The 25000-nt window shown below is 36.2% G+C and overlaps 2 protein-coding genes across 9 annotated transcripts in view; one reads left to right on the top strand and one right to left on the bottom strand.

The window, feature by feature from the left end:
- Positions 1-14469, top strand: part of LOC113829474 (ninein-like protein) — a 48754-nt gene extending 34285 nt beyond the window's left edge. For 3 of the 6 annotated variants that reach the window (XM_070133175.1, XM_070133171.1, XM_070133172.1), the window contains 25 exons: positions 483-719; positions 1661-1801; positions 2012-2186; positions 3039-3155; positions 3341-3504; positions 3694-3887; positions 4170-4312; positions 4516-4599; positions 6544-6678; positions 7166-7231; positions 7437-7541; positions 7770-7937; positions 8193-8317; positions 8478-8595; positions 8872-9000; positions 9192-9473; positions 9625-9726; positions 9860-10093; positions 10697-10771; positions 11694-11820; positions 11980-12062; positions 12170-12259; positions 12367-12499; positions 12638-12738; positions 13281-14469. In XM_070133175.1, the coding sequence (XP_069989276.1) occupies positions 483-719; positions 1661-1801; positions 2012-2186; positions 3039-3155; positions 3341-3504; positions 3694-3887; positions 4170-4312; positions 4516-4599; positions 6544-6678; positions 7166-7231; positions 7437-7541; positions 7770-7937; positions 8193-8317; positions 8478-8595; positions 8872-9000; positions 9192-9473; positions 9625-9726; positions 9860-10093; positions 10697-10771; positions 11694-11820; positions 11980-12062; positions 12170-12259; positions 12367-12499; positions 12638-12738; positions 13281-13442 (3490 nt within the window). In that variant the 3' untranslated portion in view covers positions 13443-14469. The remainder of the gene's footprint in view (positions 1-482; positions 720-1660; positions 1802-2011; positions 2187-3038; positions 3156-3340; positions 3505-3693; positions 3888-4169; positions 4313-4515; positions 4600-6543; positions 6679-7165; positions 7232-7436; positions 7542-7769; positions 7938-8192; positions 8318-8477; positions 8596-8871; positions 9001-9191; positions 9474-9624; positions 9727-9859; positions 10094-10696; positions 10772-11693; positions 11821-11979; positions 12063-12169; positions 12260-12366; positions 12500-12637; positions 12739-13280) is intronic. The other 3 variants (XM_070133176.1, XM_070133173.1, XM_070133174.1) reach the window with 2 other exon arrangements.
- Positions 14470-14491: 22 nt separating this feature from the next.
- Positions 14492-25000, bottom strand: part of LOC113829453 (transforming acidic coiled-coil-containing protein 2) — a 12850-nt gene continuing 2341 nt past the window's right edge. For 2 of the 3 annotated variants that reach the window (XM_027382628.2, XM_070133170.1), the window contains exons 4-15: positions 24122-24207; positions 23787-23916; positions 20162-23634; positions 20011-20073; positions 18240-18393; positions 18015-18081; positions 17490-17705; positions 16674-16748; positions 16324-16439; positions 16020-16214; positions 15647-15796; positions 14492-14913 (exon numbers count right to left, since the gene is read on the bottom strand). In XM_027382628.2, coding sequence (XP_027238429.2) covers positions 14754-14913; positions 15647-15796; positions 16020-16214; positions 16324-16439; positions 16674-16748; positions 17490-17705; positions 18015-18081; positions 18240-18393; positions 20011-20073; positions 20162-23634; positions 23787-23916; positions 24122-24207 — 4885 coding nt within the window. In that variant the 3' untranslated portion in view covers positions 14492-14753. The remainder of the gene's footprint in view (positions 14914-15646; positions 15797-16019; positions 16215-16323; positions 16440-16673; positions 16749-17489; positions 17706-18014; positions 18082-18239; positions 18394-20010; positions 20074-20161; positions 23635-23786; positions 23917-24121; positions 24208-25000) is intronic. The other variant, XM_027382629.2, reaches the window with a different exon arrangement.

The raw sequence follows: 25000 nt of genomic DNA, 5'->3' as shown, positions 1-25000 counted from the left end.
CATGGGTGTTGTTTAGCATTTCTTTTGTGTGGTATATAAATAGTTTGGTCATTGGATTGAAAGAAAAATGTGAATAGATGGCTGATAGATAAGAAGCGACTTTTCAGACACCTTCGGGAGAAAATGTGCAGACCGGAAGCGTGAGATACGAGCGGCAAATGTGTTATTGTTCGCCAAAAATGTTTCGCCCCGGGACAATAACATTTAGATTAGCGTGACATTGAGTTTTTCTTTTAAAAAAAGAAGATATTAACGTAGATCAGGATAGAAAGGAAGAAAACAATGTTTCATCGGGAAACCCAGATGTTTTCTTTCTTCTTTATTTTTGTTTTTATTTAGGGGGGGTTGAGGGAGGGGTTATGGTTTACGCATCTTCCCCCACACGTATTGCCACCCCCATCGTCCCTCAACACCCCCCCTCCCCATCCCCTTTCTCGCCACACCAGCCCGCCAACACCCGCATCATTCCTCTCCCTCCCCAGGTATGCCAGCGTCGAGAGCATCCTGGAGCTGTGGGATTCCTTCAACATCAGCAACGGGGCCGACCTGCTCAGCAACATGGGCTTCCCGCACCGGCCCCACGAGCGCGTCTCCCTCAGCGAGCTCTCGGCGGCCATGGAGGAGGAGGTCCAGCTGCCGGAGGAGCCCAGCCCCGGCGCCAGGATCAGCTCCATGCAGATGACGGTGCTCACCTACCTGCAGGAGATCAAGTTTCTCAGGTGCGCATGCACATGCACGTGTACACACACATATCCACACATACACACGCACATACACATACACATACACATACACATACACATACACATACACACATACATACACACACACATACACACACACACACCACACACACATACACCACACACACACACACCACACACACACACACCACACACCACACACACACACACACACCACACACACCATACACACACACACACACACACACACACACACACACACACACACACACACACACACACACACACACACACACACACACACACACACACACATATACCCACACACACCCCTACACACACACACACCCCTACACACACACACACACACGCGCAGGCACAAACATATGCGCACACACACATACGCGCACACACACACACACACACATACGCTTGCACGCACACACACTCAGATATAAACACACACACACACACACACACACACACACACACACACACACACACACACACACACACACACACACACATATGCACACACGCATATATCCACATACACCTTACCCCCCCCCACACAAACACACACACAGTCACACACACACACACACTTATACAAACACACACACACACACTTATACCTACACACACACACACTTATACCCACACACACACAAACACACATGCATACCCACACACAGACCCGTACACACATCCACACACATATACCCACACACACACATACTCATACATGTATCCACACACACATTCATACACATTCACACACACATTTGGGGATTTTAAATTTGTATTATTGCTTTGTAAAGACCTATTGCAGCCATATTGACCTCATGTTCATCTGATTCTTCATTCACTTTAGTGTCATGTGATAAATAAATCTAATTTATGTAACAGAATTAGGAAAGAATCGTCAATTACGGTTGGAATTTGTCTTGCAACAGGTTCTCTCTGGAAACGGCTCGAGGTGAAAGAAACAAGTTGCGGTGTGACTTAAACGAGGCAAACCAACGTGTAGCCCTGCTGGCCCAGGAGCTTGATGACCACAATGCCCACATGGAAGCATCATCGCAACATCAGATCCAGTAAGAATCTGTGAATGGCTTTTTAGGAGATAGCTTCTCTCTCTCTCTCTCTCTCTCTCTCTCTCTCTCTCTCTCTCTCTCTCTCTCTCTCTCTCTCTCTCTCTCTCTCTCTCTCTCTCTCTCTCTCTCTCTCATTGTTGTTGTTGTTGCATATGATGTTTATTCTCTTCTTCATTAAACTGATATTAATCAAGGTTAAACATCTCACAGAGAGCTAGAGAGACAATATCGAGATCAAGTCCGAGATCTTCAGGATGCTGTGACAAGGGAACGTGACGCAGCAAGGGATCAAGTCTCTGCTGTCACCCGCGAAATGCAGTCCTATAATGACCAGTTACAACAAGAGGAAAACAAGTTAAAGAGTAAAATTGCCTCCCTCCAAAGTGTAAGTATGGTTGAAATGGCATGTCTTTCAAATTGTTTGATTAGAGCATTAACTGACTATTAAGTTTCATAGTTCACATTAGGCTCCATGATGAAGTTGTTCTGTAAGGCAGTATAAACTGTAGATATCTGTAGGAATTTTTGTGTGTGGGGGGGGGGGAGGTCTGTGCGTGGATTGTTCTAGTTCTGACACGTTAACTTATCTGTCTAGACTTTATTTTTGTTTCTTTCTTTTTCCTGTTTATCTTGGTTCTTTATAGATATTGTTTCTGTTTACACAAATCACATAATCTGCTGGGATTTTGTCAGCTTCAGTCTCATATCTTTTGTGGTATAAGGGTGTTTAGACTTTTAAGAGGAATCCTGTTAGCATGTTTACTCTGCTTCACATCCCTGCGTTGCACCATTCCCATTCAAAGAATTTCAAGTTTGGTTATTGAAGCCCACTTTCCACAGCTACAACTGCCCAGCTCTTTGTTTTGGTGGCATTACAATTATAGTCTAGCAGGATTGGCACATCTAAACATCAGAACAATACGAAAGTTTGGTTATTATAAAGTGTAGATCCATACTGTAAATGATAGCAGTATTTGGGCAAAGAATTTTTATATAATGAACCAAGGGCAGGCTAAAGAGGTGATAGTCAATGACTTGCGTTTGGTTTCAGGATTTTTTTATTTCACTTTTATTGTTAGTGAATGTCAGAATGTTTTATTTTTGCATATTCTGTACAGTCATCATTATTTTGGTGGATATACATATATTTTTTTTACATAATACCTGTATCTGTTCAAAATTTTAAAAGAAAAAATGCCTTTATCAAGCAAGTTTTGTGTTTTGTCTTTTCTCACAGGATGCAAAACGTTTAGAAACTGAGAACTTAGAGATGAGTGAAAAGGTGCAAGAAGCAGAGAAGCAGATGTCTCAAATGGAGAAGTTGGTTGCTGAAATGCAAGAGCTTCGTAGCAAGGTAAGAAAGGGTAAAAGTAGTCATGTGATATCACTAAAGAAATGAGGAAAAGCTTAGGATTATTCGGGAAACATTTCTCTTTGATATCAAAATTAGATATCCAATCTTGAATATGGATGTAAACTTTGAATGGAGATCCTTCTGGCAAAGATAGAACAAAGAACAAACTCTGATTTTCCCCAAAGGTTGCAGAGTATGAGTCTATGAGCCCGAGAGATGAGGAGTACCGCAGGTTGCTGGACCGACTGGAGCGGGTCACTTCAGAGAATCAGCAGCTCAGAGACAGCAATGATGAGCTCCTCTCGCAGTTAGATGCCTTCCCTCTGCGCCAGAATAACGGCAGAAATAAGTGAGTCAAGATTATTTTGCCTATAATCAGGTTTGATGATGAAGCTTATTTTCTTGTTGTTAAACAATCTGTCCTTACATTATGCAAGTAAAATGTCACTAATTCCTTTTTTTCAATGTTAATACCTCAGTATTTATATCAACATTCATTTCAACTTTTTTCATGAAATACTTATTACTTGATTTGCAGTGACAAGGAAAGCAGCCTTGATGGATCCTGTTTAGGTGACTACGTGGACCAACCCATGGGTCTGCTGGCGCCTGTGAAGCGAAGGGGATCCAACAGTGGATCTGGAGATGATAGTTGCGAAGAGGAGAGTCCTCGGGGTGGTAAAGTACGGCGCTTTAGTAAGGGCCTTAACATACACTACGTTGATGTTGGATGTAAGTATAATAATGTTTACTTTTTTCTATGTCTTTTATAGATTTTTATTCTTGATCAAATAAAGTGGATTTTCATCCAGTGAAAAAGATTTTTTTTATATGAATGTTATTTTATAGATATGTTGAATGTTGCAGTATATAGTCAGCTTTTTCCTCTCATGCAAAACCACTGTATTCTAGGTAAAAAGTAAGAGCCATACCATTAGCATTACATTTGAGAACATGTAACGGAACATATGATCCAAAGTAATACATTTTTTGACCATGCTCGTTCCTTTGCAGCTTATGATGAATCATTCTTTGATACGAGCATGTCTAACCTGTTGAAGACCCCCCCAACGTCTCATGGTCCAGCCCAGGACTCTCAGCCAGCTTCCCTTGATGAGTTGAATATCAAAGTACCCAGGAAGAGCTCTGCTCAAAATGTCAGTATTTCACATTACTTTTTCATTATACTTGTTATGCTCTAAAGTTTATAAGTTTGATGTTAGCTCCAATGTATAGTTTTGCAGAATTTACATTTGATTAGCATTTGAGTCTAATTTGTATGTATTACATATTCAGTATTATGATTATATGTGTGTTATATATATATTTTATTTATTTCACTATGCTTTTAATCATGCAGGATGCACTAGATACAAGTTTACATGAAGCCAGTGTAACCAGTGTGAGGAGCGTGACACAGTTAGTGAATAAGGAGCTAAAACAGGTAGGTTTTACTTCTTTAGGAAGTTTTGCATCAGTTTATTTTTCTCAAGTTTTCCTCATCTTTGGTGATGTGTGTTAGTAGTGATTTATACTTTCTTATAGCAATTGTGTTCCATCTACACTATTAGTGTGTTTGTTAGTTCAGGGGATGCATAACTTCATAGAGGAAGTGGCTTTTCAATTGGTTTATTCTTATGTTATTTAAAAAATGAGTTGATAGTATTCTGTATGGGTTATCATTGGTAATTATTATTATAAAATCTAGAAGATCAAATATTATTTTCTAGACCAATGATTCCCATTTACATGTTGATCAGCCATGCATGTTTATTGCTTTAAATGCATACCAGTAAAAAAAAAAAATTCATATTCAAAGTGCAATGATAAAACTCATAAAATTATTAATGTAATTGGCTGATGCAATTGCCTTCGTTTATTGTCAATATTTTTGCAATTATTAGGTCAACTTCTCTCAGCTGATAGAAGATGACTCATATATAGCATAAACATATTGTTTGTGAAAAAAATGTTGGGAACCATACTTCAAGAGTAAGGCATAATGTAGAAGTAGTTAAAATCTGCATGGTGTTCTGCATGATAGGATGTGTATATTTAAGTGATACACTTTTTCTTAAGATTTTTAGTTTTTCTTTCTGAATATAGAGCTGTTTTTATTACATCTTCAGTTGTTCATTTCACCTTTTTTCTCTTAAGATTTTCCATGCAAGATTGAGGTATTTATTTGTATGTATGTAGAAAAAGGAAATACCTCTTTCACATTTAGAATATTTTACAGTTTGCACTTTTTAGCCAATAGCATGTTAATTTGTAGATAAATGGATTGTAGAACTGCAACTTCAGTGTAAATGCAATAAAGCACAATAAATGCAGTATTTCATTAGCACTTTTTAAATGTATTTCTATTGTGTTTTTGATTTGGAAAAAGCTAAGCAATACTATGTCCATGATATGCTGGTGATCATAAAAGGCAACCCAGAATCCTTGTTGTCATTACATAAGATATATGAATGATCCAGATATAAGATATTTAGACACAGGGTTGAATTAACCTATTGCTGAGCCCCTAAACTGCCAGGTGTTATTTTTCTTTTCTTTTCTTGTAATCAAAGGTTAGTGCTACCTGTAAGAATATATATACCAACCTATTATCTATTAATTTCACTCACCATACAAATTTTGAAAGTAACTTTGAATTGCATGAATAGTACAGTATTATACAAGCAACATACATATACAGTGAACTTGTGCCAGTCAGAAATTTCTACTTACTTGAAGGCAGCAAATTAGTTATACATATTAACTTCACTTTATTTCTACTATCTATGCCTAATGTATAACATATCATGGATGCATTTGTGCTGTCTGTGTTTGATAAATTGATTACTGTTATACACATGCCACTAAATTTTCAAATTAGTTTATAGAGTAATACTCAGGAAAGGGAGACGTAGCATTGACCTTCATCACCGCCAGATACAAAAAAAGAGAGGAGAAAAAAGAAAGAAAGAAAAGATATATATATATATATATATATATATATATATATATATATATATATGTATGTATGTATGTATGTATTTATATTTATATATATATATATATATATATATATATATGTATGTATTTATATTTATATATTTATATATATATGTATAAGCCTCAGTCCTAGTTGGGTTTCTAGTTTTCAGTCAGTCAGCTTTATGAGGAACATACCCCTAAAGATGCATTATTTTGTGTGTCTAAGGTATTCTGTGCCTTTGTGATGTATCATCACATCCTCCAAATAAATGAAAATGTTTAAAGAATGAGAAAAAGTGCTACTCTGATACTGCTCTAGAACTCCACTGTAGTTAAAGCCCCAAGAGGTTCAGTTGGTTGTTTTCTCATTTCCACTCCACCTCCACTTGGGTATCTGCATCTCCAGGTGTTCAGGCACGTGCGTGCGACTGTTGAGGAGGAGTACAGGCAAGGAGAAAGTAGGGGGGCCATTACAGAGAGGACTGTGGAAGGTGATGTCATGAAATCTGCTGGTCATGAGTCCCTCAACAGAGCTCAAGAGGTAAAGGAAACGGGAGGGAGAGAGCATTGGGAGGTATTCTTGGAGCTTTAGGATAGTTTGTTGGCTGTTTTGATGGCAGGTTTAGTGCATGATTATTTGTAGTGTCTTTTTGACATCATTTAGTACTAGCATGCAATTATTTATTTTTTGGTATTTTCTACTTGTTGGTTTTGATTGTATTAGGAAATGCCATGTAACTTTGTTACTTTTCCCCTCATAAGATAAATAAATTAATGCATAATATATAAAACTGTAAACAATAGCCATAACATGACATAAGATTTATGATACACCAACAAAGTTACAACAAGGATATGTGTGAATATTAGTACTAAGAGTTTTATTTTCTTGTACTTTCTCTTTTTTCCCCCCATATTCACCCATTTTCTCTCATCTTTATTTCTTTGTTTCTTTTTTTTTTACTCTCCCTCTTTTTCTCTATCATTTTTGTTAATGATGAATTCTGACTTGACACATCAATCTACAGCAACTTGTGGAATGGGAGTTAGCCCAGCTTCAAAAGGAACAAGAGAGGCATCGGAAGATTGACCAAGTACGATCCAGCCGTTATGTTACTCTACTTGACTTTGTTTTATTTCATTTATTTATTTGCTTGTGTTTATTTCATTGTGAAATTTCATTACCATTATACTTTCTCACCCATTATGTCAAGAGTTTTGTTATCTCTTAGAAGATAAAGAAATAGAATAAAAGATTATTGTTATTTTGGATAAGGAAATCATCCATGTCCTTTACAGGAATTGGAGGTGGAACTGTCCCAGCTGCGGGATGAACGAGACAGACTCGCAAAGCAGCTGGAGCTACAGCGGGAGGAGTTTGCTCACCAATTGGAAAAGAAGGAGGTGATTTTTACATTTGTGTCATTCATTGATTTCTGAATTCTGAATAATGGTTTGTATTTGCAGTGTAGTATGATTAGTTATGTCAGGTGGTACATGATTTTTTATTTCCATAGTATATTTGTGTGTGTCTGTTTATATCTTGACTTATTCCTATATGTATTTTGATACAAGTTTTGTTTTTCTTCTCATTATCATTTTTTATCTCATTCATATTTCCTACCTATTCAGTTTGAGTACGAAGCTGCTCTGAACGAGTGCACCAGCGTCCGGAAACAGCTGGAGAAAACCACATCCCAGCTGAACCTCTCCCTTCCAGATGCCACACAGCCTTCTTTCCCTCAAGCCTCAACTCCCATCAAAGCATCTTCCTCGGCTGCCAGCAGCTTGCGAGATAAGGTATGGTAAAATGCTATGGGTTTCAATCTTTTTGTTAAATATATTTAGAAGCTTTTTTGTTTTCTGTTGTTTTTTTATAATTATACCACCACCTATTTTTCTATTTTTCTTCAGTAAAACCTAGAGTAAAATGTATAACTTCCCTTCCTTGTTATTTTTTGTCTAAAAGCTCAAAACAAGAAATACATACCAAATCATATTTTTTATCAACATGTGTTTGGTTTTGCATATTTTCACCCAACTATTTTTGACTAGTGCACAAGGTGTGGTGACACTCAAGGCCAGCTCACTATGGCACTGGAAGAGTTGGAGATGGCGTTGCGAAGGGAAGAACAGGAGCGCTCTCAGCGTATCAATGCAGAGACACTCTTGAGCAACAGGTTAGATCTTAACTTCCCCTTTTTATTTTTTGGTTATTTTTCCGTTTTTTTAGATTGTAGTTTCTTCATGAATTCAGAGTGTTTTCATTTTGCTTATAAGAAGCTTGAGTTGTACCCTACTAGCAGTGTATTCGGTGAGAAAGCAAGTAATCAATTCCAGACAGGAAAATGGAAGTACAACAGAATCTGGAGAAACAGGGTCTAGCACAGCATACCCAAATTCTGCATCAGAACCATCCACTGCTTCAAAACTCCTAATGCAAGGGAATGAAGGAGAGGTAAGGATGGAGCTTTACAAGTGATTGAATGTTGCCTTTGCCTTGTTATCACTTAGAGGTTTTCTGATATAGTTTAGCTTGAGAGAATCTGCTGCTGTTGTATAAGAGTCAGTCTATGATTATAGTAAAAAAAAAAGGGTCTTACTTCGTATATGTTGTTTATAGTTTTATATGCAATATTGAAATACAGCAGGTTGCTTGATATGGGTTTAGGCCAATATAATAAATTCTTCTTTTCTTCTTCTACAAAACTTTCATTTTCCAATGAATCTTTAGGGTAGAGTAAGAGTCCTGGAGGAGCAGTGCAGAGGGCTGGAGGGTGAACTGGCAAGGGTTAGGGTTGAGGTCCTCAAGATGGTGGAAGAGAGAGACCAACTTGTAAAACAGAAGGAATGCCTTGAACAAGTATGAATCATGTATATTTCATGGATATTGCCTATTCATTGTACTCTCCATTATGGGATGATATCAGCATTAGATAAAGTCCACTTTATTATGTGTCTTGTGAGTGTCATACAGGAATATGGTAGTAATATTTTTTAATATTTAAAGGTCTGTGTTTTTTATTTATTTCTTTTTCTTTCTCCATACCACAGAGAAAAGATAACATAGACTTCCAGAACATGAAGAGTCGTTGCCAGATGTTGGTTGACAAAATCAGAAGAAAGAGAATGGCCAACGCACACAGTGTAAAGGAGACTATGGGGGAGAAACAAGAACAGGAGACCAACACAGAAAAGGAAGGTGACCAGGGGACCAAAGACACAAAGGAGGGTAATGCTCCCGACATTCAAAAGATCAGCACAAGTCATGATGAAGTAGATAAAGCTTTACCTGTCGAGAAATCTGAAGATATGTTTGAGGAACTTGATAAAGAGGTAAGGGGAAGAAAACAGCACCAGTAATAATATATATTTTCCTAAGGAAAATGATTGAGAATGCGTGATGATAAATTCTTAATGAGTGATTTTATATACATATTTTGTCCAAGTAAAGGAAAAATCAGACTACAATGCAAAATTTATCCAGGTGTGTGCTTTCGAAGAGGATCTTTGTCATGAACGCGATGGGCTTGAAAAACAGAAAGCAGCTCTTCTAGAGAAGAACAACAAGCTGGAGCAGAATCTCGAGGTATAGAACCCATTGCCTTTCTGATTTTTTTGGCTTCAGCAATAATTTTCTAAGCTGTCATTCTCAGATGCATTTATCAAGCTAATTTTGATTTTATCAAAATGGGATAATTGTATATTATAATATTCCACAGATACTACGTGTAGAGTTTGACAAGAGTGAGGATTATTGGACTCTAAAGCTGCAGGAAGAGCAGGATTATTATGAAGAAGAGCGACGCTTATATGATGAGAAGTTCTCTTCCCTGGAAAAGAAAATCCGGGAATATGAGGAGCTCGTTCTCTCAGGTGGTGGTGGGGGACGTGACAATTCTGATGAGTCTGACCGACTGTCAACCATTGATGAGAGTGCCATTTGGGAGAAACAGGTAATGAAGGTTGAATTAAAGCATGATACTTACCTGGAAATACTTTAAGAGAGGATAAATATTCAGAATACCTTTGCATGACTGATCATGACAATAGTGACTCATGATTTGAAAATATTCAGTGGAAGCCCCCAATACCCACAGTCATGACCCCAATATCAGAGGAATTACCAAGATAATTGCAGGATAAATAGGAATGATATACTTGGAATCAATACACTTCCATGAAACAGTATACGAACTTATTCTGTGTATTATCATATTAGTTATGTATTTCATGACCATTCTTCATATTTTATGCCACAATTTCCCTGGTACCTTCTTTGCCCTTCTCTGCTAACAGGACCAATAATGTAGGGATGGCAAATGTCCTCTATATATGGGTAGTAAAGGGTAAATAGCACTATCAGCATGATTGGTCATGCAAAGGTATTCTGAGCAATTACCTGAGAGAGTAATCAATTACCATTCTTTCTCTTTGTATCTCCATACGAAGTATTGAAGTGTGGGATGTGTTGGGATGGAAAGGGTGTCTGGGAAATAATTTAAGTTATTTGTGTTTCAATGATTTTAACTGAATTCTTTCTGTTCAATAAAAAACAGGTCACAGAGTTAGAGGAGGAGGTATCTCTACTGAAGAAGCAAGTGGATGATTTAAGGGAGGAACGGCAGAGGATGGTCAGTAGATAGAGTGCATTTCATTTTCTTTCTAAAGCAATGTGTAATTTATTATTAATGCATTAAAGACCTCACATTCCTTTTGTATTTGTTATACATTACTTGTCAAAGTTTAGAAAAAATACAGAGTCCAAATTTATGGCATTTTTGTGTTCCATATACTGGGAAAGAATTATGAAAAAATATGAGAAATGTAGAAACGTGATGAACGTTTATATTTAGGTTTGGACTTGCCACTGAAAAAAGAACAAATTTAGAAATGAAAATCTGACTTCATATTTAGGCATATTCCCAAAGCAGTTTATCGCTTAATGTGGAAAATGGGTGTCGCACTTTGGTTGAATTCCAGCACAGTTTTTATGCTATGAAAGAGAACTAAAATGTTCATAGTCTTCACTACTTGGCTATTCTGTTAAGAAAAATTATAATATTTATGACAGGTTTTGATTTATACTTTTGATTTAAAGATAATCCGTCTTAAACCTATGATGATGGGGCCTGAATTTCATGTGATGTAATATTATGCAACAGTTGAGAACTTGGGGCTAGGACTAAGCTGTCTACAGCCAGTCCACCTATTTCGAGTCATGACATGTATATACACCTTAGGCCATTATGTCATGACAGCAATAGCTGTCACTGAAGGGTTAAAATCAATATTTTTTATGAATTAATGTAGATCTTATGAAACATGTATTGTAGCGATATACAAGATATTTTACTAGAGAAGTGTATAATTGGTTTGAAAATTAAATTATGAAGTATAAAAAGAGCACTTTAAAAGATAGCATAATTGTTAATACTAAGAAAATTTCATAAGCTGGGTAATTGAAAGTATCTGTATTTGTTTATAATTATACTGAAAATGTATATAAGCAGGCATTAAATGTTTTTAAAAATTATGTAAATGCTCTGCAAGCAGGAATGTGTCTGGGAAGCTCGTGTCCAAGAGGAAAGACAGCTCGCAAGTCAGAAGTGCAGCGGTCTTCAGGATCAGATCTGTAACCTTACCACACAACTGCATCAGGCTCAACACCAAGTGAATTCAGGTTTGTAGTGTTCATATTTCAGAGTTGATACAGTATATGGTAACTACTATACAAGAATTATTAATGTTATTAGAAGAATCAATTTGTATGATTTTAGTGACAAGATGCTTTACCAGAGACAAGTAAGATTGTAAATCCAAATGCTGCTGTTCATTTCAGTCCTCGAAGAATTAGACAAAGTGCGGAGAGAGTCAGAGCAGCGTATCAAAGACCTTTCTAATCAACACAGACTGCGCTCACAGGTTGGTTGATTTGTAACAGATTTGGCATGCTAAATTGTACAGGATTGTGATTTTTCATGTGACTTTTTTTTTTTTTTAGATTGATTTTAATTTTCTATTTTTTGTAGGATAATCCTCCACTTGTGAATGGCCATGGTGTAGAAGCTGAAGGAAGATTAAGTCCCAATACACCAGATGAAGACAGACAGTTCTTTCAAGTATGTTAATTTCTGCAAGAGAATGGATTTGTATGTTCTTCATAATATCATACATGTGAATATGCATGAAAATAGGGGATAAAAAATGTTTTGCTTTTCTTCACTAGGGTGCCGGAAGTGTTGGCGAAGAAACAATCAATGGATCATTAAGAGCTCAGTTGCGTCAGTGTCAGAGTCGTCTCCGTTATCTGGAAGCTGCATTGCGCCAGCATCACACTCACGCACATCATATACTCACAGGTAGCTATTTTGCTCATTGTATTGAAAAATAACTCCAATATTGTTTGCGAGTGATCACTTATTTTTATAATTGACTTTTTGTTAATTGTACTGCATTATTTTCTTTGAACTTTTCCTGATTTACATTTTTATCACCAGTAACAAGGGAGCAGCATGCAGCAGAAGTGCAGAATCTTGAGGGCATGATGGCTGCCACACAGCAGATGCTTGGCCAGCACATTGCCAAGTATAAAGATCAGGTGAGGGCTTCTGCCACAAGCTCATGCAGAAAGTTAAACAAGATTACTCATGATTGGGGTCGATCATGGAGATCATCAAGCGGCTGGGATCATCCTAGTCAGATTTTGGGGATTCTGTGTGGCATCTTCCAGTCAGGGATGGGTTTCCAGACACACATCATTCTACCAAGTTGGCAAAAGTCTTGGAGAGCATAGTGTATATTTTAGACAAGTTCAGAAGAACACTTTTAATATATCATTTAATTACCAAAGTCACCCATCACATATATATATTTTCTAAATGTTATGACTGTAGGTGTGAATCCCTACACAATAAGTGAAGGATAGATATTTAAATTTTTGTTAAGAATGCAATCAGCCACCATCAATATCTACAAATATTTATTAGACACTGTTGCAGTTGCAGCAGTATCATTTTTATATTATATTTTATTAAAGAACAGAGCCAATTTTATGCAATACATGTATGACCCATAAATATATCTATAGATAAAATCACGAATATTATAAGAATTTTATTACACCTCAAACTTTTTTCTCAGTTGAGCAAGGCCAGTCGCAGCGACTCTCTTGTCAGGGAGTTGTACCTGGAAAATGCCCAGTTAATGAGGGCTCTCCAGATTACCGAGAGTCGCCAAAAATCAGCAGAAGAAGCAAGTCGTCGGCTGCAAGTTGCAGCACTGGGACCACACAGTGTTTCATAAAAATTATTAGTGCATCTCTTAATATAAGTATTAATACAATATGAGCAAGATGATACAATATGAAAAGATAATAAAGAAGTCTGAGTAATATGTGGAATCTTAGTAATGAAAATGAAAATTAAGAAATGACAGCTTATTTTGACAGTTTAAAGATCTAGTTTAAATACAATAAAATACTATTTTTTCCCCAAATGTAAAATACAAGTAGAGAAAAATACTGAGGACCAATTTGGTTTGCATGTATATTTGTTAGATACATTCCATCTAGGTCATTTTTCACAAACATTCAGGTTAAAACATTTCACAAATCTGCTTCTCACCAGTGCCTGTCAAAATCTGGAGACCTTTTCTTATTTTTTTACAATATTTGATCATAACATGATGTAGTGAGACACCTAGTGATTTGTTAACTTAATAAACTGTGCTGTTTTCTTTAATGTAAGTAATGAAGGTAATATAAATTATATATTTAAATGTATACTATATGGTGCATTGTGATGTTATGAAGTATGACTGAGTTGTTATTTCTTGAGGCAGGGAGTAAGGAATCTTTACAATAGGTATGGATGATGTTACACATAGGGCATTAAGTGGTGTGCTGGAGCATTTGCAGGAAATTTATTCCAGCTGATCTTTAGATAATAAATCTATTGAAGCTTGTCTGTATTGTCAGTAAAGTTGGAAATAGAAATGGTAAACTCATAGAGTTCTAGTCACAATGCTTGTTCTTCCTGTAATAGTGAATGTGATTGTTAAACAGTGTATACATGGAACTGACAATGATACTATCTGCTTGATTTTTTTTATGTCGCTAGTCTTCGTCTTCAGTCAAAACTCAATCAAAAAGTGAATTGTGCCATATTATAAATATGTGGCCATTTCTTTTTTTTTAAGTTCACATAAGCATTTTTCAATGCCATAGACAATAGCATTTTTCCCCCTCCTTGTTTTACTTATTCACCAGTGCCTCTGTACTATGATACCAAAGTGTGTAGATTGTCATAGATAAAATAAACAGTTGAACCTGTGTCATGTTAATAAAATACACCTTAATTTATAATATCATTTATTATAAAGTAATAAAATATATATTTTCTGACAGACAGAGAAGACTTTAAAAGAAAAGAAAAAATCAGTAAAACCCATTAATATTAAAGGTGTGGAATCATAACTGTCTAAAATTAGGAGACTGGTTTTTATACTAGTATTATACAGTTAAATAACAAAAAAGAATATAAAGCAAGAAGATAGTCTAGCGAAGTTAAAGCGAAAGAGATACCACAGATAAAAAAAATTTCAAAGACCTTCACTTTAGCCAAACTTGTTCGTTATGTCATCCAGGAGTGCAGCTAACCGTTCATTGTCTGCATTCAGGGACAGGATCTTAACCTCTGCTCTCTTCAGCGTTACTGATGCCTTGCCAAGCTCCTTTTCATGCTTTTCTTTTTCTCGAGAGAATTCTTCTTGTGCCCTGTAGTGATTTAAAAATATATACATATATTGCAATACAAAGAAAGCTAAATCTTCATGACAAGGAAGAATCAGAGAAAAAAAAAATTCTAGTAGATGGGAAAACTATTTATACACCATTTCAATTTTTCTAGGCCTTAGTTTAGGAAAAGAGAGATAATCCCACGGCCTACAAATAGCATATGGGAAGTGATGAACACTAACATGTAAAATAGAATTCTGGAAAGAGAGCATATAATCATACAGAACTAATAACACTAAAAAGTATAATCACTTTGTTAAAAAATAATAATAATAATAATAAGTTTAGGTTCAGTGCTGTCCAAAATAAAATGATTCTTAAGAACTGGCCATTAGGTACAGAAAACTTTCCAAAATCAATGATGCCAAAGTGCTTTTAAAAATACGAAAAAAATAAATATACTAAATGGACTATATATCATTTAGCAAATTCTTTTGAAAGGGTTAAAATGATTTAATCTTTCAAAATTGATATCTGAGGTTCCACATGTTGAAGTGTGGTGTAAAAAATTTGCAAAAATAATAATTTCCTCTAGTTAAAAATAATGACCTAAAAACACCTTGGTACATTTTAGTGAAAATGAGCACTGTCATTAGTTAAGACAGCATTTTCCCTTTCCCAATTCATTAGTGTCATTCCTAAAGTAAAAAAACTCCCATGAATTAGATGTGCATTTCTCAGTACAGCAAAATCATGCAGTTAACCAACTCACTTGGCATAATTTTCTTCTAGTGTTTGCAGGACAGTCTTGAAGGATTCTTCTTTCTGGGCCAACTTTGCCTTCAGTCCTTCATTTTCCGACTTGAGGCTCTCCTCGTTTCGTCGCAGGCACTCTGTAACCTCCCTCAACCGCTCAAATTTCCTAGACAACAAGAATGAAATATAATATGAATTCAATTTTTCTCCCCAACTAATAAACTTTTGTTATTCTGCTCAAATTTTTTAAATGACAAAATATAATGAGCATTAATTTCTCCCCACCTTCTCCAATCTAAAAACTTTCATTATACTTGTTCTGGTGTTTATCACAAACCCTTGACATGCTATCAGAAATGAAATTAAGTAGATAAGTTTGCCCTCCTTACTTGACCAGATCAAAGAATGGGGCTTCAGCATTTTTCAGCTCATCCAGGTACTGCTGGCTTTCCTTCTGAAGGGCCGATATTTTAGTTTCATACTGATTCTCCAGCAGCACTAGCTGATTCTTGCGTTCTTTCTCCTTAGATTCTTCTTGTTTCATGATCCTGGACAGGACTTCTTGCATCTTAACAATTGTTGCCCTTAAACATTAACATAATGGAAGGTTAATAATGATTTTTTTATGGCTGAACTGGAAAAAATATATACATTTCAAATTGGCAAACATCTACTTAATTTTCCATAACTTACTTCAGTGTCCCATTTTCTTCCTCCATGCTACTAAGTGCAATGTTCTGTTCTTCAATCTGCTGCTTGCTCTTCTTCTGTTCTTCCTCAAAAGCTCTAATCTTCCTCAGTAAAGTGTCCTGGAAGTGAAGAATTGAACAATTTCACTAACAAAGGACAAGATCACCATGATACATTTTGCTTCACAAACACAAACACACACACACACACACACACACACACGCACGCATAGGCACACGCACGCGTAGGCACATGCACACACACATACACACATAAATAAATATATATATATATATAAAATGATAATAAATAATAAATACACAAATATCACTACAAAAAACAGAATTACTTGCCTGCATTGATAATTCAAGGTTCTTCAGCCTTTCGTTCATCACACGTTCCGGTACCATTTTCTCTGTAGGTGCAGCCTGAAATTTTGATTTTGTCATTAGAATTTTCACACTGAGACAGCAATAACTACCAAAAAACAAATTCACACAAACATTTCTAAAAATTCTTATTGCTTATAATAATCTGTTGACATGGGGGTGGAGGGGGGGGGGTCATTTTCATTAATACTTTTATGCCTAACCCAATCCTTGTAATAAAAAATGTGCAATGACAATGATAGTAACAATAATAATAAAAACAAAACAGCAACAACAACCAATAACAGAAAAATAACACTGGCAATAGCATTAATAACATTTGTAGTTACAAACAATATAGCAATTTTAAGTAAAAATAAAAGTAACTATAACAACAATAATAATCATAATGTAATGTATAAATATATATATATATATATATATATATATATATATATATATATATATATATATATATATATATATATATATATATACATATATATATATAATAGTAATAATTTTCATCATTATTGTTATCCTTATCATTATTATTATTTTCATTATTGTCATCATTCCTATCATTCTCACCAATATCAAAAATTTCAATATCATTACTATAATAATAACAATAACAACAATAATGCATATAATAAAACAAATAAGTACAGTAAATGACTTCGTTGACTATGTGCTTGTGGAGCCCTCTATGTATGGAAAAAGTAATGGAAAAAAGTCAATCAATCAAAGCAAGAGAGAACAAGGCACATACTCGCCGCCACTGGGTTCTTGCATACTCACATGCAGCTGAAGGACCGTCTCGTTTGCACATTCACTTGGGGCATTGCTGATAACTGTGTTATTGAAGGCAGTTCCACCTGACATGATGGATATATTAGTGGTCTCTCCAACCACTGTACTATCCAATGTGGTACTCTCCAAAATTAAAGTTTCATCTGCCCGTGTTATTGTTTGTGCTCTTACAGGTGTACCATTACCGTCCTTTGATCGCTGCGGCTGGAAATATGTCAATATTCATACAAGTTGCAAGTTAGATACGGATTCTAATGTAAAGCCTAATATTAGCGAAATTTATAAAAATGCTGATAAATTTTTTTTAGGTTCATAGGTTCAACAGCAAATAATTTCTAAGTAAAAAATCTAAATTTAGCAGAATTCACACAACTGCTGATTAAAAACAATAAAATATCAAACATTGTAAAGAAATTATTACTTAAATGCATCCTTATTATCTAGTGTGGAATAAACCTAATCAATTTCTGATGAAAACTTGCTTTAAATACACAATTTATGGGATCTATTTACCTTGATAGGAGAAGGGCTGAAGGATATCAGTCCACTACATCTGCGTGCATCTTCCTCCTCCTTGGTGCTGCAAGGAATAGCATTATTGAAATAGCATATAAAACCACACACAAAAATTCTCTTGCAAAAAATGTATTCATGATCACTATATTACTATAGTTTTGCAGCATTTAACTCTTTCACATAAAGAGGGGAAAAAAATAAAAATAATAATTCTTAGTTCACCTAAGAAGTTGCTGGGCCAGGTAGGGGGCGAGAGACTGACGACCGGAAACCAGAGGATCAAACTTGACGTAGAGGGAGTTTCGCACCAGGTTAATCTTGTCTCCTTCTGTCCCATGTGAGCCCAGGACATCAAGGTCTTCGGGATTGTTAAAGACTATCAAAAGAAGAGATGGTTAACTACCTGTACACGTTGGTAAAATTATGCTTACTTTCAAAGTTATATAATTAATGTTCATGGTTCTTTCAGCTAGGTCATAATGGATGATTTAAAATTCTTATATGGACTCACTATTCAACCAAAACAATACTAAACTTTAATCCAATCGAACCAGATGGCATGAATACGTGCCATGCCTACAGTAAGGCCATGAGAATGAATGGAAGTTCTTGTTTTGCATCTGGGCAAAAATGAAAATGGATGAGGCAGGCTATTTTCATTATTCCTTATTCACTTCTACAAGACTTTAAAGCCTATGATTTGCCATTTTTTGCTGAAGAACAGCATGACTATCGAGCAACCTTTGGGCCCTCCCCTAACTATTCCCATGCCCTATGTGTATTCTAGTATGTAAGCCTATACACCAGTCATATCAGGGCAAGAGAATTACACTGGGCTGATGCCAAATTGCCACTTCATCGCCAGCTCACTGGTGATGGCAGACACCACTGCAGGTGTGGTGTAAGATGTGTTTATTGTGCAAATTTAACAAAGTGGATGCATATGATTAAAGCGTTTGGTGTGTTGTGCAATTTTTGGGGGGAATTATGATATTTATTAAAATGATAAAAATTTTTGGAAGGCATTGTCAGGACCTGCAGGCAGTGGACCCAAAACAGGAACTTTGATTCTCATGGCCTAATAAAAATTTATTTACTGCCTTTACACATAGATGGCTTTATCACCAAGGATTCAGTTATTAGTCCTACCTATCTTACCTGTTTACCCTTTTCCTTGATCTTTGGAACATTTCTTTTGTATTATTTTATTGTATTTCATGTTGTTAATATTCTAATAACAATTTCACAATAAGAATAACAGTAGCAATATTAATAGAATTAGAAAAAAAAAAAAAAATCTTGACATTTCAAGAATTGGGATAATCAGTCACGATCACTAGGGCCTAATGATAGACTCCTTGGTGGCTGAGTGTATGTGGAGCCATCTATTTGTAACAAAATCCACAAGCAACTACAGGGGAAAGTACATAAATCCACTGTCATTGGGTTAATTTCACTGCATTTAAATATTTCTTAATGCTGTTAACAACTTCAAATACTGTATCTTAAAGTTATCTTGACATTCATTACACCCCTTGGCAGTATTTATAACTTATAATTAATGAACTCTGTAAACTAAATAATTATAGTTAGTCATTCTAAATTCCCATAAAGATTTTTTACTACTTACACTGTATACTACTTTGTCATCATGTGACTATAAATTCCACATGATCAATCTACCTAAAATAATCTCCCACATCAAATTCTAAAGAAAATTATCCCTTACTTATAATGCCATACTGCAATACACATAAAACCTTTCCCTTAGACTTACAAGAGACAACCAATTAAAAATGACATATCCCTTTAAAAACTGCCTAACATGAACTACTGACATTATTGGTATGAATAGAAAATACATAAGCACCTGCTTCACAACTCACATTATTAATAGTACTTAATTTTGGGATGGACCACAAGTACAGTCAACACAAACCATTGCTTTCCCTTTTCCTCTAACTAAAACCTCATCCTTTATCCAGTAACTCACTTGGATAACAGGTTGCATCCTGAAAGTTTTCTCCTTCCGAAAGGTCTTGGTCACCACCAGCGACTGTTAAATTTAGTTTATATAAAACTGATTAAACATATAAGAACTATCATTTTTGCACTTGAACCAAAAACAAAAAAAATATCCTTACATTCTGTGGCACTGGTGAATTCATCCACTCCAAAACCACCAAATGTATCTTGCTTTGTCGATGAGTGCTTTGCTGGCAGGGGACTGAAGACATCACGTGGCTGGACCGATTCGCTGATCTTCTCAGGAGTCTGTGGCTTCGGAGTAACTTCTGAAGCCAGTTGTATAGCCTCTTTCGATATCTGGTCAAAGTCAATACTTCCTAGAGAACTAGCAAACTCACTCTTGGTAATCTGTGACCCTGTGGTTTGTGTTTCTACAATGTTTTCGTCTTTGCTGTCTGGTAGTTTTTCTTTTACCTGCATGTTTTCCTGTGTTGCCTTCCTTTTATTTGGAGAATTAGACACAGTTGTTTTCGTTGCAAATGGATTAAAATCTGGATCACCCAAGTTGTCTAAGAAGTCCAGCTGATATCCTTTTTTGGGAACAATGTCTTCTTCCATTTCCTCTGCATTGTCAGCCTTCGGCATTTTCTTGATAATTTCATTCACAGATTTTGCATCCTTGGCCTGAGTTTTCTTTTCCTCAGAAGCTCCTAAACTTTCCTCCATCTTTTCACCAACAGACATATTTGTTTTATCAAGAGAATTTGAAACCGCTGATTTGGTTGCAAATGGATTGAAATTGGGGTCATCAAAATGATCAAGGTCAAGCTTATACCCTCCCTTTGGTTCAGTAGCAAAATCATCTGGCTTTCCTTCAGGAGCCTTTGCCACAGGCTTCTTTTTCTTCATACCAACTGGTTTTCCTGCCTCCTTAACTTGTTTCTTTTCCTCTTCAGGTTTTGGCACTTCCTCAGAGACTTTATTCTCCTCAGCCTTCTTGCTCTCTACCACTGGTTCTTTTTTCCTGTCTGGTGAATTGCTCACAGACATCTTTGTTGCAAAAGGATTGAAATTTGGATCATCAAGATTATCTAAGTCTAGGTTATATCCCTTTTTAGGAGGAATTACTTCATCATCTTGTACTTCACTGGTACCTTTGTTTTGTACCTCCTTAGCCACAACTGTCTTACTTCTAGGAGCATCCTTTCCCTTTGCACAGGAAGCATTTTCTGAAGTCTTCTTAACTTGTGTTGCCTTATCCTCTTCCTTGACACCTGCAACAGGCTTCTTCTCTGCCACCTTCTTTGGCTTCAGTGCATCTTCTGCTGACACTTTGTTCTCACCCACTGGACCGTTTTTCTTCTCTGGGGAATTGTTCACTGTAGTTTTGGTTGAAAAGGGATTGAAGTTTGGATCATCCAGATTATCTAAGAAGTCTAAATCATATCCTTTCTTGGGAGGAATGATTTCATCCTCTTCTTGTGCTTCCAATTTTTCTTCAGTCTCACTTTCTGTCGGCATCACTGTCTTCATTTCGACAGTTTCCTTTTCTTTTACAGATGAAGCCTTTTGTGTTACTTTTTCTGTTTCTTTGACAGCTACAACAGGTTTCTTCTTCTCTACCTTTTCCTTGGGTTTTGGGACTTCTGGTGTTTTGCTCTCAGCCACTTGTCCATTTTTCTTGTCTGGGGAATTGGTTACTGTAGTCTTCAATGTAAAGGGATTGAAGTTTGGATCATCAAGGTTATCCAAGAAATCAAGATTGTAACCTTTCTTGGGAGGAACAGGCTCATCTTCCTCTTGTGTTTCTGAGGGTTCTTTCTGCTTATCAGACATAACCATCTCACTGCTGGCAATATCTCCGTCTTTTGCACAGGAAGTCGGTATGTCTTCAACAACTATGTTTTCTGAAGTCTTATTTTGTTTTGTTTTCTCCTTTTCTATAACATCATCAACAACTACTTCCTTAGCTTCTGATGCTTCTTCAACCATTTTGCTATTTGCTGATGGGACATCTTTTTTGTCAGGGGAATTAGTCACTGTGGTCTTGGTCGCAAAAGGATTCAAGTTTGGATCATCTAGGTTATCTAAGAAGTCCAGATTGTATTCCTTCTTGGGAGGAATTGGCTCCTCCTCCTCAGAAACGTCCATTGCCACATCAGCTTTTCTTTGTTCTGTTGTCATCTCCTCCTTGGCTGATTCTACTACTGTTCCATCAGTTATGAGAGCAACATCTTCAGATATTTTGACTTCCTGTGTCTCCAAAATTTTGATAGAATCTTCCTCTTTCTGCTTTGATTCTGATTCCACCTGAGAAATAGGTACTTCTTTCCTCTCAGGCGAGTTACTGACTGAAGTCTTAGTAGTAAAAGGGTTAAAATTTGGATCTTCTACATTTTCTAAGAAGTCCATATTGTATCCCTTTTTAGGAGGGATTATTTCTTCCTCTTGCTCCTCAGAAGTACTTTCTGTTACCATCTCAGTCTTCAATGATCCATCTTCAACTGGCTCTTCATCAACTTGAGCATGGCTTCCTTCTTGCTTATCATAGTCGTTTTCAGACAATACTTGTGCTTGTGTCACACTCACAGGTTTAACAATCTCAACTAGTTCATCTGCTTGTGCTTCTGCCACAATTTCTTTGGTCACTTTCTCTGGAGAGTTGCTGACAGCAGATTTTGTAGCAAAAGGATCAAAATTAGGATCCTCCAGCTTGTCAAAGTCCAAATTGTATCTTTTCTGGGGAGATACAGCTTTTTCATCTTGCGGATCCTGTTCTGTTGGTGGACTGGACTGCTGCACTTTTTCAGCAAACACATTCTTGCTATTTGCTTGCCTGTCTTCTGGTACTACAACAGCCTCAGTTGCCTCAGTCTGACCTGTTTCTATATAGTTTACCTCATTGGCTTCTTGCACTTCCAGCAATGCTGTTTTCTCAGAGATATCTATAATACCTCCAGATTTATCCAAGCAATCTGACTGTCTTTCTTTAGTAACAGAATTTGCAACTACTTCACTCTTCTCTTTGTCTGGAGAATTTGTTACAGCTGCTTTTGTTGAAAAAGGATCAAAACTTGGATCATCCATATTATCTAAAAATTCTAAGTTGTATCCTTTTTTCGGCACAATAACATCATCTTCCTCATCTGCCTTCACAAATCCAGTCCCTAAATTGCCTGCAACCTCTTCTGGACTTGTTTCCGTTTGTCCTTCTTTGCCACTTTCTTTCAAGTGCAATTGGCTGTCATCATTTGGCACTTTTTCAGGTTTTGGAGAAGAGGTCTCCGAGAGGATTATAGCCACTTTAGGTTCCACTACGCAACTGGGGGAATCCTCAATTTCTCCTGGTTTGTTAGGATCTACATGTGCCAAAGGCTTTTCCTTGCCCTTTACAGGTGTGTTCATATCTGATGTGTCACTGACAGCAACTTTTTCAAAAGAAGCTGTAAGCTGGTCAAAGGTATCATTGTGCATGTTGGGCTGTAGTGAAGTAGAAATTTTCTCTGCATCTTTATTCTCAGGTGATAAGTTTAGAGAAGTATTTTCAACTGTATCACTTGCATCATGAAAATTATCCTCTTCAGGAATGTCTTTAGTTTCATTCAACTTCATATTCTCAAAACTGTTCAGAAGTGTGCCAACATCAGACCTAATAATAGGAGAATGGAAAATCTGAGCAAAAAAATCCAGTCATGAATACAAATATGCAAAAACAGCATAACTAACAATATGCTCTTACTTCTTTTGATTATAATCTCAACTTAAAGTCATAAAGTAAGACAACTACAAACATAACCTCACCTGTTTAGAGTATTGTTGGCAGAATTAGAAACTTCCAAGAGAGTGGAATTTGCCTTTGGTACAACAGGTGATGGTATGATTTGTGCAATAGCTGTGTCATCTAGCTCCCCAGCGCTCTCATATTCTGAATCTGCAGACACACAAAAATGTAAATTATTTGCTTTTAATATCTTACAGCCTTACAGCATGTCTTCAACTATTCTACATTTCTACTAAGTGAAAAAAAGAATCAAAAGTTTAACTTTGGATTCAAAGCTACATCATCAGTGTTCTCAATGAAACCCGACTTAGCTGTTCTTAGACTGCGATAACCATAAGGGCTCCTTTCAACTTACCAGAGTCCCCAACCAAAGCAGCTACAGGTGATCCTCTAAATTCAGCAACTGTAGGATGTAGCAGTTTATTATCCACAACTGTTGACCTGCAAACCAAATTAGTAGAAGTATTTTAGCATTTTAAGGTGAAAAAACTACTATACTGCAAGTAGCAGTCCCATTTTGATTTTGCAAAATCTATTCTTTGGTACCATTGATAATAATTATGATCATCAACAAACATAGTTCATCAGCTATGCTATGAAGCATGGCCTGCAACAGAACCAATAAGGAAAATAAAAAAACATGGAAATTATTGATGAGATCACATCAGACCACTGGCCAATCCTACTGACTCTGATGTGGAATCAATCAAGATTCTCTAAAATGTATTCAATTTCTCATACAAAATGGCACAAACTGAAGATGAATCCAAGTTGCATCAAGGCAAACAGAGTAGAATTTATTCAGTTAAAGAGAAAAATGTGCTCCAACTTGCAGTATAGGGAGTCTAAAAATAGATCCAGTACAGAATATGGTATCACTCAGCAACAACTAAAATAAAATGGAATCATGACGCCAACATTGGCATCATCGGATGTTCCACTGGCACTTAATAATGCTAGCATCGGTCTCACCATATAAGAACAGAAATGAACAAAGGAGAAAGAGAGCAAAAAAAGCAAAAGAGAAATAATGGCAGAGCAAATGAATGATTGAAAGAATGAATAAATGAATGAAAGAAAAGGAAAGAAATGGAAAGACAGAGAGAAAGAGGTTAAATGGCAGAGAAAGTTAGAGTAAAATGCCGTAGAAAATTGCTTAACCCACTGATTCTAGGAGGAACAATATTGATGGCATATTGCCTATGAATTTAGTATAAATTTTGTTTATGAATAC

This window comes from Penaeus vannamei, chromosome 18 (assembly GCF_042767895.1).
Source record: "Penaeus vannamei isolate JL-2024 chromosome 18, ASM4276789v1, whole genome shotgun sequence".
In the NCBI taxonomy this organism is placed as follows: domain Eukaryota; kingdom Metazoa; phylum Arthropoda; class Malacostraca; order Decapoda; family Penaeidae; genus Penaeus; species Penaeus vannamei.
The sequence above is the reverse complement of the archived record's forward strand: the minus strand, read 5'-3'. Positions and strand labels throughout refer to the sequence as shown.